Source organism: Aotus nancymaae, unplaced genomic scaffold (assembly GCF_030222135.1).
Source record: "Aotus nancymaae isolate 86718 unplaced genomic scaffold, 86718_ANA_hifiasm-v0.15.2.pri h1tg000108l, whole genome shotgun sequence".
NCBI lineage: Eukaryota > Metazoa > Chordata > Mammalia > Primates > Aotidae > Aotus > Aotus nancymaae.
The window spans coordinates 44333749-44350278 of NW_026988523.1; the positions used below are offsets into that span (position 1 = coordinate 44333749).

At 45.5% G+C, this 16530-nt stretch overlaps 1 protein-coding gene across 2 annotated transcripts in view; it reads left to right on the top strand.

Annotated features, from left to right (window-relative positions):
• The window catches only part of UCK2 (uridine-cytidine kinase 2), a 98950-nt gene extending 84109 nt beyond the window's left edge, over positions 1-14841 (top strand). For both annotated transcript variants that reach the window (XM_021676187.2, XM_012468908.3), the window contains exon 7: positions 1261-14841. In XM_021676187.2, coding sequence (XP_021531862.1) covers positions 1261-1400 — 140 coding nt within the window. In that variant the 3' untranslated portion in view covers positions 1401-14841. The remainder of the gene's footprint in view (positions 1-1260) is intronic.
• The last annotated feature ends 1689 nt before the right edge of the window (positions 14842-16530 follow it).

The following is a 16530-nucleotide window of genomic DNA, read 5'->3' on the forward strand; positions in this document are numbered from 1 at the left end:
TGGCAGAGCTGATCTGTGGGATAGCACCCTGTTTCCTTATTCTCTTTAGAATTTATTTAATTTTCCCTCCATTTAAAAAAGATTAATTTGTTGAGCTATTATTTGGGAAAAAGATATAAATATTTAACTGTGTACTTTTAAAGAACAAAGACATTCTTATTCATCACCACGGTACGGTCATTGAATTCAAGACACTTACCACTGATATGATCTCTTTTAACTTGGAGATGTTCCCTGTCTTTTTTTCTTTTTTTTGAGACAGAGTCTAGCTCTGACGCCAGGCACAAGGCTGGAGTGCAGTGTGATCTTGGCTCACTGCAACCTCCGCCTTCCAGGTTCAAGCATTCCTCCTGCCTGAGCCTCCTGAGTAGCTGGGACTACAGGCACGCGCCACCACACCCAGCTAATTTTTGTGTTTTAGTAGAGACGGGTTTTCACTATGTTGGCCAGGATGGTCTTGACCTCTTGACCTCATGATCCACCCGCCTCGGCCTCCCAAAGTGCTAGGATTACAGGTGTGACCCACCATGCCCAGCCCCTATCTTTTGTTTTTTAAGACAAATTTTAGAAGCGTACAGGCCCATTGTTTGGTAGAATTGTCCTCAATTTGGGTTGTCTTTTGTTTTCTTATGATTGGATTCATGAGCTTACACTATCTGAAGGAATTATCCCAGGAGAGATGTCTCGTGGTCTTTGCGTATCACATAAGAAAGCATTTGATGTTTATTCCACATTTGGCGATGTCAAGTTGACCTCTTGGTTGAAGTGCGTAATTTATTTCTTATGCTAATAAAAGATAGCTCTCTTCCTTCTATTTTTTGGAGGGAAAGAGGGCCTTCCATTGGGATGCTCTGCCTTAGGATGGAAAACGGGAAAGTTTCCTAGTGGAAAGATCTCATAACTAATTGATGATATCAGAAGCATGGCTGGTTACCACGTCTGCAGAATTTGGCCTGAGTGCTTCATCCAGTAGTGACTGATCATCTCCTGATAAGAAGCCCATTTATTAAGGGCTGACTCTGTGCTAGGCATTGTCTGTCTTACTCCTTAGAGCCCTCCTGTGAGGGAGGGGTATCATATTAGTCCAGGCAGAGGCACTGGGAAGTTGGGTGACTTGCCTGCAAGTGGCAGGGCCACTTCCCTGGAAGTCTTAAGTCTTCCACCTGTGGTTCCTGCGTGTCCTTCCCCCACACAGACTCCCACACTCACCCCTGCACCCGTGCCTGCACCCGTAACGCTCTGCCGGTCTCTGCCCCACAGTGGCCATCAACCTTATCGTGCAGCACATCCAGGACATCCTGAATGGAGGGCCCTCCAAACGGCAGACCAATGGCTGTCTCAACGGCTACACCCCTTCACGCAAGAGGCAGGCGTCGGAGTCCAGCAGCAGGCCGCATTGACCCATCTCCATCGGACCCCGGCCCCCATCTCCAGGAGACAGAGGAGGGTCAGGAGGCACTGCTCGTCTGTACATACTGTTTCCTATGACATTACTGTATTTAAGAAAACACCATGGAGATGAAATGCCTTTGATTTTTTTTTCTTTTTGTACTTTGGAACGACGAAATGAAACAGAACTTGACCCTGAGCTTAAATAACAAAACTGTGCCAACTACTACTGGTGATGCCTAATTATGAATCCAACGTGTAACCAGTTATAAATACATATATATAAAAGGATCTATTTTTGTGTAAATGTACAAATACTGTAAAGCTGTTTGCCATAAGTATTTTCAGGAGGGTCTGTACTTGAGTGTTTTAGGACTGCAGCTGGAATTCCACCAAGGGGAAATTGCCTGTTGTACCCGGGGCGGGCAGGCTCGGGCATCTGTGAGAGACAGGGAGGGTGGCTTAGGTCCCATTGCTCTTGAGTGCCCCGTGGAACTCAATGGGAATGGGGTTGAAACCCTTGATCGCCTCCTCTGTTACATACCACTCTTAGAGCTGGAGCTTAGTGCTATGTCAATGAGAGATACGCTTGTCTATTTTTTTTTTTTTTTTTTTTTTTTTGCGTTGAAATTAGGTAAAACCTCAACTCAAAACTCAAACTCAGGGAAGAGGCCCACTGAGGAGAACAATCTTCTGCATTTTCTCTTTGTCCTGCTCCCGCCCTCTTGCCTCTGGCTGTTTGGTAGCATGGTGACTCCTTCTCACCATCCTGCTTCTCTGTGTCTCCCAGAAGCCAGAGCTGCCTCTTTTCCTTCCCTGGAGGAGATTTTATGGGATCACTTCCTGATAGAAGATGAGAAGGAAGGGGCAGAATTGTGCCTGCTGTCATATCTGAAAAATCACTGGTTCTTTCAGCTTCCCAGGGACGTAACTGATCTGACTCCGTGGGCTTTTTTCCTGTATTGTGGAATACAGAGTGGCCCACTGCAGGCTGGGCTTGGGTGAGGGCTTCTGGTGACTGACACTGGCAGCAGCTCCTCACGGGGTGGCAGGGGAGCTCTGTCGGTGGACGGGTAGTCGTTTCTGTTTCCTGGAAGTTTGCAGTGAAGTGAGGACAGTAACTTTGGTCAGCGATTCTCACTAGCAGCATCATGGCCAGGAGGATTTACTTGCAATACCGCCTAGTGGCTGTGGCAGCTGCAGAGGATAAAAGGGGCTTGGAAAAGCAATTTTAAAGAAGTATTTAAAAGGACAGTATTTAAATCATAGGTACCTAAGTTGGAGTCTGAGGTTGAAATATTTGGGGTGGAAATTTCTAGCTTTCCTGAGAGCTGCTGCTTGGTGGCAAAGTTTTCTCTGAAAGTACGGATTCCTGACATTCCGGGTGGAGGGGAGCCCAAGTGAGCCCTGAAGGAGGCCTGATTATAGAGTCCTGAGCCTCAGTTTCTGACTGCAGAAGGGCCAGAGATTTTCATTTCAGTGTTGACCACCCTAGTGCTTGGGGGACTGTGCCCTTAACTATCCCACTGTGGCTGCCATTGCTAGAAACGTTTTGGAGAACCTTCTCTTTCCATTGCCCTCAGAGCCTCTTCGAGCCATTCAGGTAACTGGTCTCCGTTACCACCTGGTCACACCAAATTTTCCCTTCAGACTCAGCACCATCCAGTCTGATTTCCCTTTTCTGGGCTCAGTTTGGCTCTAAGTCTGTTTTGCTATTTCAGAAAAGTCAAACCTAGTCCTCACCAGAGCTTGTCACCCAGAGACGTTCGGGAGGCCACGCAGGCTCTGAAAGGAGCTCCTAGTCACAGCAGCCGCCTATTTGAACCAAGGGAAGCGTGCCAAGCTGCCTCCTTTGAAAGCCGGTGCTCACTGGGATGGCTGAATTCTGGAGTGTGTGTTCAGGGTCAGTCATTATTATCCTTGTAGTCATGCCTTGATCACTTCGAGATGAAGCAGGGATCGCAGGCCTAGGTTAGCATCCTGAGGACACAGGGGCCCTGGCCTTGGCGGCGCGGGCTATGCTCGGGTGAAGCCCACCCCTGTCTGGGAGGGAGCCTTGGGCTTCCAGTGCGCAGCGTGCTCAACTTTACTTGAAGCTCCCAGGTGCCAAACCATTCAGTGCCTTGGCCGTTTACCCCACTGCCTTGGAAGATGGACTCGTCTCATCTCTGAGCCTTTAGCCGCTTCCTCACCTACCTGTGGTCTCGGGACCAAGCCTCCGATATCTCTGAGGAGCCCACTCCTAGCTTGGAAACAGCTATAGGACTGCCCTGCCCCTTGTCAGATGATCACCAATTCTTGGTGGCTTGGCTAGGGACACTGAGCAGTGTCTGCTGGGGTCTGTGACACATGGTGTCTGGAGCAAGGAAGGGATGGAAGGCTCTACCCCTCTGTGGCAGCCCAGCATTTAGCCAACTCTGTATCTGAAATTGAGCTTTCTATGGAACAAACAATGGTCTTAGTTTTTTAAGAGCCTCTGGGTCTCTGATTCCATGGACAGTTGGGAGTAGCATTGTTAGACCAGAAACTATGACATTTGCCATGTGGGTACTTTGCTGTCCAGGGAGGAGGCACAGAGGAGCAGAGTGGGGTGATGTTGGTGGTATGTACCTGGGAGTCCCCTGGCTCCAGAGCCGTCCAGTGGTGCTCGGTTCTGTCTTCCTGCCCAGGTATCGTGTGTGGACCACGTGCTTAGGAAACAGAAGCATTACGTCGCAGGAAGGCCTGGCCTCACACTCCTTCACACTGATGGGACTTCTACAGACTCTCAGGCAGCCTGAGACCTCTATGAGCAGAGAGATGGGAATCTATGTCAGAAGGATACAGGCGTCCTTTGATTTGTAGTGGATAGAGGAGGCCCTTGCAAAGGCCGTGGGTTAAACCACAGGATGTCTGTGGGACAGGCCAGGGGAGGAGTGCGGAGACAGGGGAGACCCTTGCCGCAGAACTAGCCTAATTGTCCCTGCTTCTGGTCTTGGCCACTTGGCAATCATGGGGAAGTTGACACCCCGCCTCACTTGGGCTTGGAGCTGTATGCTTGTGGCCACACCCGGGCTGGGCTGCCAGAGTTGCATTAGGCTGCTGGGTTATGCACATCTCGGAGCCGTCGGGCTGGGAGCCTGCTTGGTTTGTATATAACTTCCCTTGCTAACCTCCTGCACTTTCCTTGACTTAGCAACCTTGACCTGCACTAGCCCCCACGGCTATTGGAGGGAAGTAGCCTCTTGCAGGGAAATATTTTCCTCTGCCCTGGAATCTCCTATGTGCCTGTTAAAGATTCCAGGGCCAAGAACTGGGCAGGCTGAGGAGCAGCTAGGAAGGTGGGTTCTGGCGTTCAGGACTGCTTCCTCACTGCTCAGGGCGGGCTGGGGGAAGCATTCAGACAAAACGAGGAAGGGAACTGGCTGGCAGAGGCGTAAGTGGATGCATCCGGAGCCCAGTCCCTTTCCATCTTTTGTCTCTGGGCCTTCTGCCGCCCTCCTCGTACCGGGGACTGGCATTCCAGATCAGCTTTGCTGTGGTCTTAGAGGCAGGGAGTGCCTACCCCGTCCTGCCTCCTGCCGCAGGAGCAGGGTGAGGAGCTAAATACAGACTTAGGCTTTCCCCTGCCCGCCTTTTAAGACGCTTGCTCCTCTGCCTTTTCTTTTTACCGCCCCACCTTTATTGTTAGTGGTTACGAAATGACCACTTTATGTACTTTGCTGTAAATAAAGACGAACAAAAAGGATCTGGCTCTCGCCTTCTGTGTGGTGCTTGGCCCAGAGCAGCGACAGAGTCCTGGCCATGAGGCTGGAGTGGCTCAGGAAGGGCCATGCTGTGCATGTGCGGTGTAGATGTGGTCACTGGGCCTGCTGGCACGAAGCCTTAAGATCCTGGGGTGTATGTGGGGCGGACCCCAGGCCTCACCTGCGCTCAGATACCAGTTCAGGTGAGCCGACTTGCAGTTTGTCAAGTGCAAAGCTGGGGCCAAGGTTTCTGGGAGCCTTTGGTTCTTAGGACATTCAGGTGCTGTGCTCCCCGATGCCATCCGGTTATCCGGCCTCTGTCCCCATTGCCTTCCTCAGGCTGGTGACCCAGCTCCTCCCATGCTCAAACAAACCCTTTTGAAGTCTAAACTTTTTTGAGGGAGGTGGGTGGAAAATGAGGAACGTTTACATTGTAACAACGCAAACACTTGCAGGTTACACACAGGGCACACTGTGTACTCTGCAGTGAATGAATGTGCGTGTATGTTCATCCCTGTTTGTCAAAGACCTAGGACACCCACCAAAGGTAGGAAAATGATTGGCTTTTGGTAGGGTGTGGTGGCTCATGCCTATAATCCCAGCACTTTGAGAGGCCAGGGCAGGAGAACTTCTTGAGGCCAGGAGTTCAAGACTACCCTGGGTAACAGCGCGAAACCCCATCTCTACTAAACAAAAATTAGCCAGGTGTGGTGGTGTATGCCTGTAATCCTAGCTATTCGGGAGGCTGAAGCATGAGAATCGCTTGAACCCAGGAGGCAGAAATTGCAGTGAGCCGAGGTCATACCATTGCACTCCAGCTTAGGCAACAGAACAAGACTGTCTCAAAAAAAAAAATAAATAAAAGGAAAAAAATGGGCTTTTCTGCTCTTTGTAGCACCCTAGCCCCTATCAGCTTGCCACCTTAGCTTCTCGTTTATCGCTTCTTCCTCTGCCTACCAGGCACCCAGTGATTGTCATTAATGAGCAGAGCCATTCTCTTTCCAGCCACTGGCTCCACTCTGACAGGTGCAACCCCGTCTGTGAATTTAGCAGGTTTTTAACAGGATCTGCTCTCAGAAGGTAGCTGTGTTTTAAACAACACTCAGGTGCCCCTGCAAGAGCTGGAGTGAGCATCGTTGTCAACTTCTGGCAGATGAAGACATCGTGAGTCACAGTAAGTGGCTTTCCTGGTGTCACACAGGCAGTGGTCCTGCAAGCCGGAGCTTAGCTGTGGTCCAGCCTCCCTCTGCACTGCCCACAACCTCGCCTGTCCCAGGCCGACCACTTCTGGACTTTGATGCTTTGCTTGGGATGCCACTTGGTTCTCACAGTGCATTTCTGCACCTCTTGTAGTTGGAGGGGACCGCGGTGCAGGCCAGTAATGCCCGAGTTGATTTATTTTGTCTCCCCAGCCTGTGTCACAACATCCTCTGAGCCATCCTTCAGCTCCACAGCTAGGAGGAGACGCCTATTTGACTAGTGCTGCTTTAATCGACCCATTAATTAGGGCAGCTTAAAAGAAACCTGTTAGGACTTGCTGAAAGGGTTTAAATAAGAGGTGGAGAAGGAGACGTGGGATGTGGGAAAGTGCTTTGAGAGCACGGGGAGAGATGGATTTCTGTCATTTGGTGCTGGCGGTATGTTTAGATTTCTATTTCAGAGCAGACTAATCAGATTACTTTCTAAATCCAGAGTGAAGTAAAACTACTTGCTAGATTTTGGACTTTGTGTGTGTGTGTGCATATATATATATATGCTTATTTTTTTTTGTTAACTAAAAATAACAAAATGCCAAGTGAAAAAATTTGAGTTAGGACTAAACTTAAGATACCTATTCTCAATTAAATGAATGGAGGTGAGGGGAAGGAGAGTATGAAGTCGTACCTTAGAGCCAAATCCATGCTTCACATTGCCTTCTCATGCTGAGGATGTGTCTGGACTGGATCCGATGGTGCCTAGAATGGAAACGGCGCAGGGTTTAATGCAGTGATTGCTGAATTCTGACTGTCCTGGCCCAGGAAAAGCCACCATAGCCTCTGCTAAATAGCTCACATGTCATGATGGAGTTCTATTCTGAAAAGCCCAGGAGTTTTTCACCCTGGGTAACTGTAGTTGTGGATGTTCTCAATCTTTCTCTTTATGAGGGCATAAACTTTCTCTTCTGTTTCTGAAAGTTTCAACCCGCATTGTAATATTCACATTCGACGTGTCCAGCTCTCGTTACACCTTCATTTTATCCTTGAAACAGTCCGCGAAGTACGTAAGGAATGTGGTTATGCTCCAGTTTTACTGAGAAGGAAACAGATTTTAACCCAAAGCAACTGCTGGGAAGTAGGGCAAGCTGTGCTGGTCAGGTTGGCTGATGTGTGCCTGCCACCTGCCGGCGGGATTCAGATCGCAATAGGAAGGTGGTTTTGGGTTGCTGAACACGTGCTTGCTTGGATACCATGGTTTGTAAGAGAGTTGTTGGAGTATCCCTAGAAGTCTCTGTTGTTTTTTTTTTTTTCTGGAAAAAACATGTTTTTTAAGAGATGTGGGCAGATTTTGCTGTTCCCCAGATGAGTCTTGAACTCCTAGGCTCAAGGGATGGGATCCACCTGCCTCAGCCTCCTGAGTAGCTGGGACTATAGGCATGCACCACAGCACCTGGGGTTTGGAAAATTTGTATTAAAGTCTTCACTAGGGGAGATGAAAGCTGACCCTCTTAATTTCTCTATTGCTACAATCTGTTGTGGTTCCACAAGCTGGCCATCATAATCAGTGGGTGGGCTTGTTTCAAAACTTTAGTGGGATCCATTCCTGAGAATTCTAGGGAAGGAATCTTTTTTTCTTTTTTTTAAGACAGGGTCTTGCTGTGTTGCCCAGGCTAGAGTGCGGCATGGTCATGGCTCATCTCCCAGCCTCAAGCGATTCTCCCACCTCAGCCTCCTGAGTACCTGCAACTACAGGTGTGCACCACCATGCCAAGTTATTATTATTTTTTTTGTAGAGATGGGGTTTCGCCATGTTGGGGAGGGAATCTTTTATAACAAACTGTACAGGTGAATCAGATGCACAGGCAGGGTTGGAAACTAGGAACCTTGTGTATTTAACCATATAGACAATTAAAATCTGTGGTATTCCTTGTGTTGGGGATTCCATTTCTCCCAGAAGTGTCCTGTGTGTTGCTCAAGGACCTCCCCTCTCTGCATGGAGACTGGAAAGAGGGCTTTGAGGCTGCCCTCAAGCCCATTCAAAGCCAGCACTGTTCTCTAAGGTGGTGAGACCCCAGGAGGCTCTGGGCTGGAATTTTCCTGAGAATGTTCCTTAAGATGTCTGCTGGAGCTGGGTGCTTTTAGAAGTTAACGAGCCCAGCGGCCTTCAAACATGTTTTTGCCTCGGAGCCCTTCAGGAAATCTTACCTGAAGTTTCAGTGTGGAAACCAGAGGAAAGCAAGGCTGTGTGGTTGAAACTGGCAAGGGGGGTCAGGAGCCTCCCCTTAGCCTCTCCTTTGAGATTGGAAATCATTTAAACCCAGGCTTCTATTTCATCAAATAGACCCAGAAGAAAAGCAGCCGGGTCAAGATCCCATTGTTGGGCTCTAGGTCTGCAGTGGATTTGATTAGGGCTTTACAGAGAACTGAGCGCTGTTTACAAATTACATTTGGTTAGTTGATGTCATCTGAGCTTTGTAAAAGCCATTCCAGCTTCTGCTCAAGGATTTCAGTGTTGGCTGGCCTCAGCCAAGTGGGGAGGTGGCTTGTACGGGGAAATAGCTCTGGAGTTAAATAGACCTGGCTTAAAAACTTGGCTCCCGCACTTAATAGCTGTCTGGTCTTGGGGAGGCTGTTTGGCTTCAGTGTCTGCATCCATAACCCAGGACTGACCTCCCTGCTTTGTCTGGATCATTGAATGAGACTTCATAGGTAGAGTGGCAGGACTGTGTCTGGGCGCAAGAGCTGCCCAGTGAGTGGTGGCTGATTCTGCGCTTCTATCTATCCCTGGTGCTTGGGTTGTGGGTGAGGCTGTGTGGCCCGCAGATCCGGGAACGGCCGGCTGGCTTGGGAAATAATACCTAAACTATACTTCTCCGCAGCCACTGCTAGAGCCCTGCCCCCGGGCTAAACTCAGCTGTTGCAGAGAAGGTTTTAGTGAAACCAAAGCAGGATATTTTGATGCGGACATCAGATGGGTTTTAGAGCTTAGCCTACCCCAGAGCTCTGTGTCTCGCAGGCTGAGATGCACCTATTTCTGGGCCTTTTGCCAATCCCGATGCCCACTTTGGGGTAAGGCTGTGAGATGGAAGTTGGGTTCAGGGATGGCATAAGGAAGGATATCTATTGCACATGTTACTTCGTCATTTTAAATGGATCCTACAATTTAATGAAGTGTGTTTCACCATTTCTTCAAAATGGTGAAAGTCAAAAAGTCCTGGCATCAAAACGAAGGGGTCAGATATTGTGTCCTCTGATTCTTCAGCTGAAGGGGCTGCCTAAGGGGTCAGACAAGCCGAGAGACACTTGGCATCTTTAGTGGGACAGACTACATCATGCCTGGAATCCCTTCAGGCCCAGGGTCCCCCTCTACTCAGGATGTTCCAGTACCCTGGTTGATTAAAATGCCCCATCTTTCTCAGTTGGGGTTGATACACATATATTTTGCGGGGGAGTGCCATGAACCCCTCTAGCAGGCTACAGAAGGACCTCCTTCTCAGAATAATGTTTTTACATACATGAAATAACACTCCAAAAATATGAAAGGGAACAAATTGCAATACAGTTACCAAAACATAAAGACAAATCTGGGATATAGTAAGATATGTGTTGCTTTATTAACACATCAAATAACAAGATCCAGTAGCAGTTCTAATATCTACCAAAATTGTGTGTAGTGATACAGCTGAGTGATATTTTGCAATTCTGTAGCAATAACGTGTTACGAAAATAACTGATTTCTGTTGCTGACAAATAAATACAGCCAGTATTTCTATGATGCCTACAAATTGCCTCCAAAATGGAAGGAAATGCTAAATTTTGGCTAGAGGCTAGTGAAAGATAGACGTCATTTTTCAAGTGCATGCATTACCTGAATTCTGCTTGGTGCTTCTGCCCTTTATCCTCAGATTATGAACCCCTGGTCCAGATCCAAATCATCCCGGTCACCTGGAGACTAAGGCAGACTGAAAGTTTTCCTCTTGACCCTGTGTGTGGAATGAGCTGAGCCTGTCAGCGGTGCTGGGCTTCTTGTGAGATAGTTGTAATGGCTCTGGGCTGTAGAAACAAAATGAGCTTCACAAATTTAAAATGTTCTTGGAACCACATTCAAAAGTGAAAGACAGGACTGGGTGCAGTGGCTCATGCTGTGATCAGTGCTTTGGGAGGCCCAGGTGGGAGGACAGTTTCAGGCCAGGAGTTTGAGACCAGCTTGGGCAACACAGTAAGACTCCTGACGTGGTGGCACACACCTGGAGGCCTAGCCACTTGGGTGGCTGATGTGGGACCATCACTTGAGCCCAAGAGTTTGAGATTGTGGGAGCTATGATCACACCGCTGCACTCCTGCCTGGGTGACAGTGAGACCCTGTCACACACACACAAAAACAAAACAAAAAACCTAAAACAGGTGAAATTTATGTTTGCATTATATTTTATTATTTATATAAACTATCCAAAATACTATTGTTTTAACATGTAATTAATATAACATTATTCCTGAGATTTTTGCATGCTGGTTTTTTGTACAGAGTCTTTGCTGTGTCTGTTTTGCATTCACAGCACATCTCAGTTTGGACTAGCCACATGTCAAGGGCTCGGTGGCTACATGGCTAGGGGCCATGTCATTGGGCAGCACAGGTCAGTATAGTTAGAATTATATCATGTCAGGGCTGGGCAAGGCTGCAGTTGAATCCTATTCTTTTACCGAGGGGAAATTGGGGTTCAGAGAGAGAAGGTGGTTTGTCTAAGGTCATGGTTAGCTAGTTAGAGAGCAAGGCTCTGGTTAGGCCGTGGTCTAGTGGAGGTTCGACCATCACCCTGCCTTTTGGTAAAGGTTATATTTTTCTAGCCCTAAGGCTGATGGAAGGCCTGAGTCAGGAGAAGCCCAGGCTTTTGAGGTGCTGTCTCTGAAAGCCCAGTGATGAATGATGCCAGGACGACAGCTAACCTGATGTGAGGAGAGGAAAGCCTGGAGCATGAAAGGCTTCAGGGGATTTAGTGATGGGAGACGGGGTCACCTCATAGCAGGAGGAATAAATGCTGGTTAAGGAATGGATGAAGATAAAGTGATTCTTTCTCAAAGAAATCCAGGGTGGAGAGAAGTAAACAGAAAGTTGCCAGAAAGAAATATGGTAAACTGGCAAAATATTTGCAATGATATTGAATAGATGGGAACACATTAAGGTCCATTTATTCCACAGAGGTCAACAGGAGACTATTATAAAACAGAAGGTGAAAATGACTGGTAATCAAAGGAAAAGAGGAGGAAATAGCAGAATGCTCTGCTTCTTACCTAAGAACAGACAAGAAAAGACACCAGGGATGCGTCTTTTCCTCGCACCTCCGTCATCTGCCCCGAGGCGCCACCCTGAGAGCTTGCGCATTCATGGGTGTGTGTGGTGAGTGGGCTTCCCTTTTGCACTGGCTACTTCTCGAGAGCCGGAAGCATGTTGGGATCCTCTTGGTGTCCCCAGCACGTGGGATGGCAGGTTCCTGCTGCAGAGCCGGTGCTTGGCAAGCATCTGAAAGACAAATGGGAATAAAGGAGCGAGTGACTGAGGGGAGCTGTTCTGCAGCACGGGACGGGCAGAGGCAGGGCCCTTGCTCTACTCTCAATGCCCCACTCTTTCCTGGGGACATGTAGATGCCTCGCTTCTGTGAGTCCTCTTCTCTGAGAAATGAGAGCATCATCCCTGCCCTCCTCAATTTAGTGGTTTAGAAGACCATGTGAAATCATCAATATAAAATGAATTAGAAGCAAAATATATATAACACAAACATAAAGTGTGTGATTTATTTTTAGTACAAAGTGCAACTGGGCCAAAGTGGCATTAAGAATTGATCAAATTCAGCTTAGACCAATGTATTTGTAAGGAAACCAAGATGTCCACACAAAGCCAGAAAGCAGATTAGAGCAGGTGAGAACAGCAAAGTGGATTCAAGGAATCAAAGTCTGTGTCAGCCAGGCTTGGGGCAATGTCTGAGAGCTGGCAGGCAGCATGAAGGCAATGCCATTCAAGGTGTCAGCTTGTCATAAGACCCAGGCACTCCAGTGTCAGAGAAGTAGCTCCACCATACCAAAACAAGTGGCCTAGGTAAGGCAGAAGCTGACTTTTCTCACAGAAGTCTAGCGTTTGAAGTCCAGACCTAATACGGTGGTTTCATCATATCATAAGGGACTCAGGCTCCCGTTCCTATCATCAGCACTTGGTTGATGTTTTCAAAATCACTTTATGGTCTAAAAAGGCTGCCGGAGTTACGGTCAGCAGATCTTCATTCCGTACAGAAGGAAGACGAGATGAAGGACATGCCTTATTCCTGTTGAGGAAGACTTTCCAGAAACACCGCATAGCACTTCTGCTTACATCTCATTGACCAGAACCTAGTCCAGCTCTACAACTACCGGCTAGGGAGATTGGGAAATGTGATCCTTTCAGTTGACTGCATTTCTACCCTAAATAAAATAAGAAATGTGCAAAGATAATATGAGCAAAAAGAAACAAGCATGACAAGCACTCAGTCAATGACCTCTGTTAATATAATTTTATTTTTAAAAAATAGTTTTATTGAAGTATAAATGGCACAACATAAACTACACATATTTAAAGTGTTTAATTTGATAAATTTGATATCTGTATTCACCGTGACACCATCACCATATTCAAGATAGTGAACATATTCATCGCCTCCTAAAGTTTTCTCATGCCCCTTCGCAATCCTCCCTCCTACTCCAGGGAACCACACATCTACCTTCTCGCTAGAGATTACTTTGTGTTTTATAGAATTTTTTTTTCACTCAGCACAATTTTGTGATTCATCCGTGTTGTGTGTATCAAAGTTTTGCTCATTGTTTTCAAGGAAGGTTGTTTGTTTTCTTACTGAGTTTTTTTTTTTTTTTTCTCATTAAGAGAGATGGGGTCTTGCCATGTTGGCCAGGCTGGTTTTGAACTCCTGGCCTCAAGTGATCCTCCTGCCTCAGCCTCCTAAAGTGCTGGGATTACAGATATGAGCCACCATGCCTTGCCTTCCTTACTAAGTTTTGAGAGTTCTTTATGTATTCTGGATACAAGTCATTTTCAGATTTATACTTTGCAAGTATTTTCTCTTATTCTGTGGCTTGCCTTTCTTTTCTTAAATGACACTGTCTTTTAAAAAGCTCATGTTTTAAATTTTGGTGGAGTCTGACTTATCAGTTTTGCTTTTGGTGTCATAACTAATACATATTTGCATAATCTAATGTCACTTTTTTTTTTTTTTTTGAGATGGAATCTCACTTTGTTGCCTAGGCTGGAGTGCGGTGGCATGATCTCAGGTCACTGTAACCTCTACCTCCTAGGTTCAAGCAGTTCTCCTACCTCAGCCTCCTGAGTAGCTGGGATCACAGGCACCCACCACCACAACCAATTTTTGTAGTTTTAGTAAAAATGGAGTTTCACTGTGTTGGCTAGGCTGGTCTTGACCTCCTGACCTCAAGTGATCTGCTTGCCTTGGCCTATCGAAGTGCTGGGATTACAGGTGTGAGCCACTGCTCCCAGCTACAAAAATGTTTCTCTTGTGTTGTCTTCTAAAAGTTTTATAGTTTTAGGTGGGTTCTTCGTCTTCTTCTTTTTTTTTTTTTTCATTCTGTCACCCAGGCTGGAGTACAGTGGCATAATTATGGCTCACTGCAGCCTTCACCTCCTGGGCTCAAGTGATTCTCCTGGCTCAGCCTCTGACTAGCTGGGACTGCTGCTGGGCACCACAACTCCTGGCTGAATTTTCAATTTTTTGTAGAGACAAGGTCTTGCTATGTTGTCTAGGCTGGTCTCAAATTCCTGAGCTAAAGCAATCCTTCTGCCTCAGCCTCCCAAAGTGCTGGGATTACTGGCCTGAAACATTGCACCTGGTAAGTTAATTTTTTTAGCTGGTGTGAGGTATAGATGGAAGTCCATTATTTTACATGTGATATCCACGTGTTTTAGCACTGTAGTTGAAAACACTGTGTTCTTTCTCTATTGAATTGCCTTTATACCTTTGTGAAAAAAATCATTTGTCCATATATGTGGGTTGATTTCTAGACTCTGTTCCATTGATTTGTCTATCTTGACATCTATGCTACACTGTCTTAATTACTGTAGCTTGAAATCTGGTAGTGTCAGCTCTCCAAGTTTATTTCTTTGTCAAATTGTTTTGGCTGTTCTGAGTCCTTTGTATTTCTATATAAATTTTAAAGAATCAGCTTGTCAATTTCTACAAAAAATGCTGGGACTTTAATTGGGATGGTGTTGAATCCATAAATCAATTTGAGGACAGCTGACATTTTAACAGTGTTATGTCTTTTGATTTATGAACAAGGTATATCTGTCCATTTATTTTGGGGTCTTTAAAAGTGTCTCTCAGCAATGTTTTATTGTTTTCAATGTATAAGTCTTATATCTTTGATCAGATGTATCCCTATGTATTTTATATTTTATGATGCTATTGTAAATAATATTTTTAAAAGTCCAACTTATAATTGTTTGTTACTAGTATATAAAAATACAATTGATTTTTATACATTGGGGTCTTTTATTCTGCAATCTTGCTAAATTCACTATTTTTAGAGTGGTGTCAGAAGAGAGCAAAGAGCGAACAGTGGTTCAGCCTTCCACGTTTAAAAGAAGTTCTTGAGATTTTTATATTCACTTTTATCCTCTTTTTAGGTCTGAAAATTACTCCTTATATTTTTCTTACTTTAGTGGCCATCTTTTAAAATTGACATGCATAGTTGAAAAAATCTGAATTTAATCAGTATTTCTTGCTTCTTCCCAAACAATATGAAAGCTTTGGAAGCTTACTCTGACCACTCTGCTGTCTTACATGTTATTGATATTAAGCATTATCGTTCACCTTGCTTTTATATTCCTGAAATCAGTTACTATTACTGTTTTATCCTGTCAGTGCTCATTTAGATTTTCCCAGATTATTACTAATGACTTTGTTCACTATTTTATTTGGCATTGTCAATCTTGCCTATGGATTCAGTTTTCCTCATAATGTACATTTTTTCATAATGCTTTGGTGGAAGTATTAGTGGGACACTTTTTGTTGGAAAATGCCTTTATTTTACCCTCATTCTTGAGTTATAATTTAGCTGTTTCTCTCAACGTTTTGAATCAATTTGTCTTTTGATTTCTCTTTTAAAAAGACTTCTTGATGTTTTGCAATTTTTTATGATGTGTTGAGATGTGGATTTATTTTTATTTATCCTACGTAGGCTTTGTGCTTCCTGAAGGCAAGATCTACGTGTTTCATCTATTCTAGAACATGTATAGCTGTTATCTCTTCTAATGTGGCCTTCTCACCTTCCTCTCTATTCTCTATCTTTTGATCGGTGGTTCCATGTACATAGGACCCTTTCTTCTTTCCTCTAAGTCTCTTACTCGCTTATTTTAATCTTTTTTTTTTTTTTTTAGAGAGGGTCTCACTCTGTTTCCCAGGCCAAAATGCAGTAGAGTGGTCACGGTTTGCTGCAGCCTCAACCTCCTGGGCTCAAGTGATCCTCCTACCTGGGCCTCCTGAGTAGCTGGGACCAGAGGCGTAAGCCACCACCCTTGGTTAATTTTTGTATTTTTTCTAGAGATGAGGTTCACTCTGTTGCCCAGGCTGGTCTCAAATTCCTGGACTAAAGTGATTCACCTGTCTTGTCCTCCCAAAGTGGTGGGATTGTAGGCATGTGCTACTGTGCCCTGCCTTATTTTTAATCTTTTCATCTCTCAAGCTACATTTTAGCTAAGTTCCTTAGATCATTTCCAATCTAGTTACTCTCTCTTCAGCCATGTTTACTTTGCTGTTTAAAACTTAGAGTTTTTTTTTTTTTTTTTTTTATCCCCTATTTCTTGGAGTCTTTGTTTATTTCTTTTCATTTTTTTTTCGATCTTGTCTTGTCGTTTTATTTTTATTTTTATTTTTTTATTTTATTTTATTTTATTTTTTTTATTGCATTTTAGGTTTTGGGGTACATGTGAAAAACTTGCAAGGTTGTTGCATAGGTACATATGTGGCAGTGTGATTTGCTGCCTTCCTCCCCTTCACCTATATCTGGCATTTCTCCCCATGCTATCCCTCCCCAACTCCCCACCCCCCTCTATCCCCCCCTCTCCCCGCCAACAGACCCCAGTGTATAGTGCTCCCCTCCCTGTGTCCATGTGTTCTCATTGTTCAACACCCACCTATGAGTGAGAACATGTGGTGTTTGATTTTCTG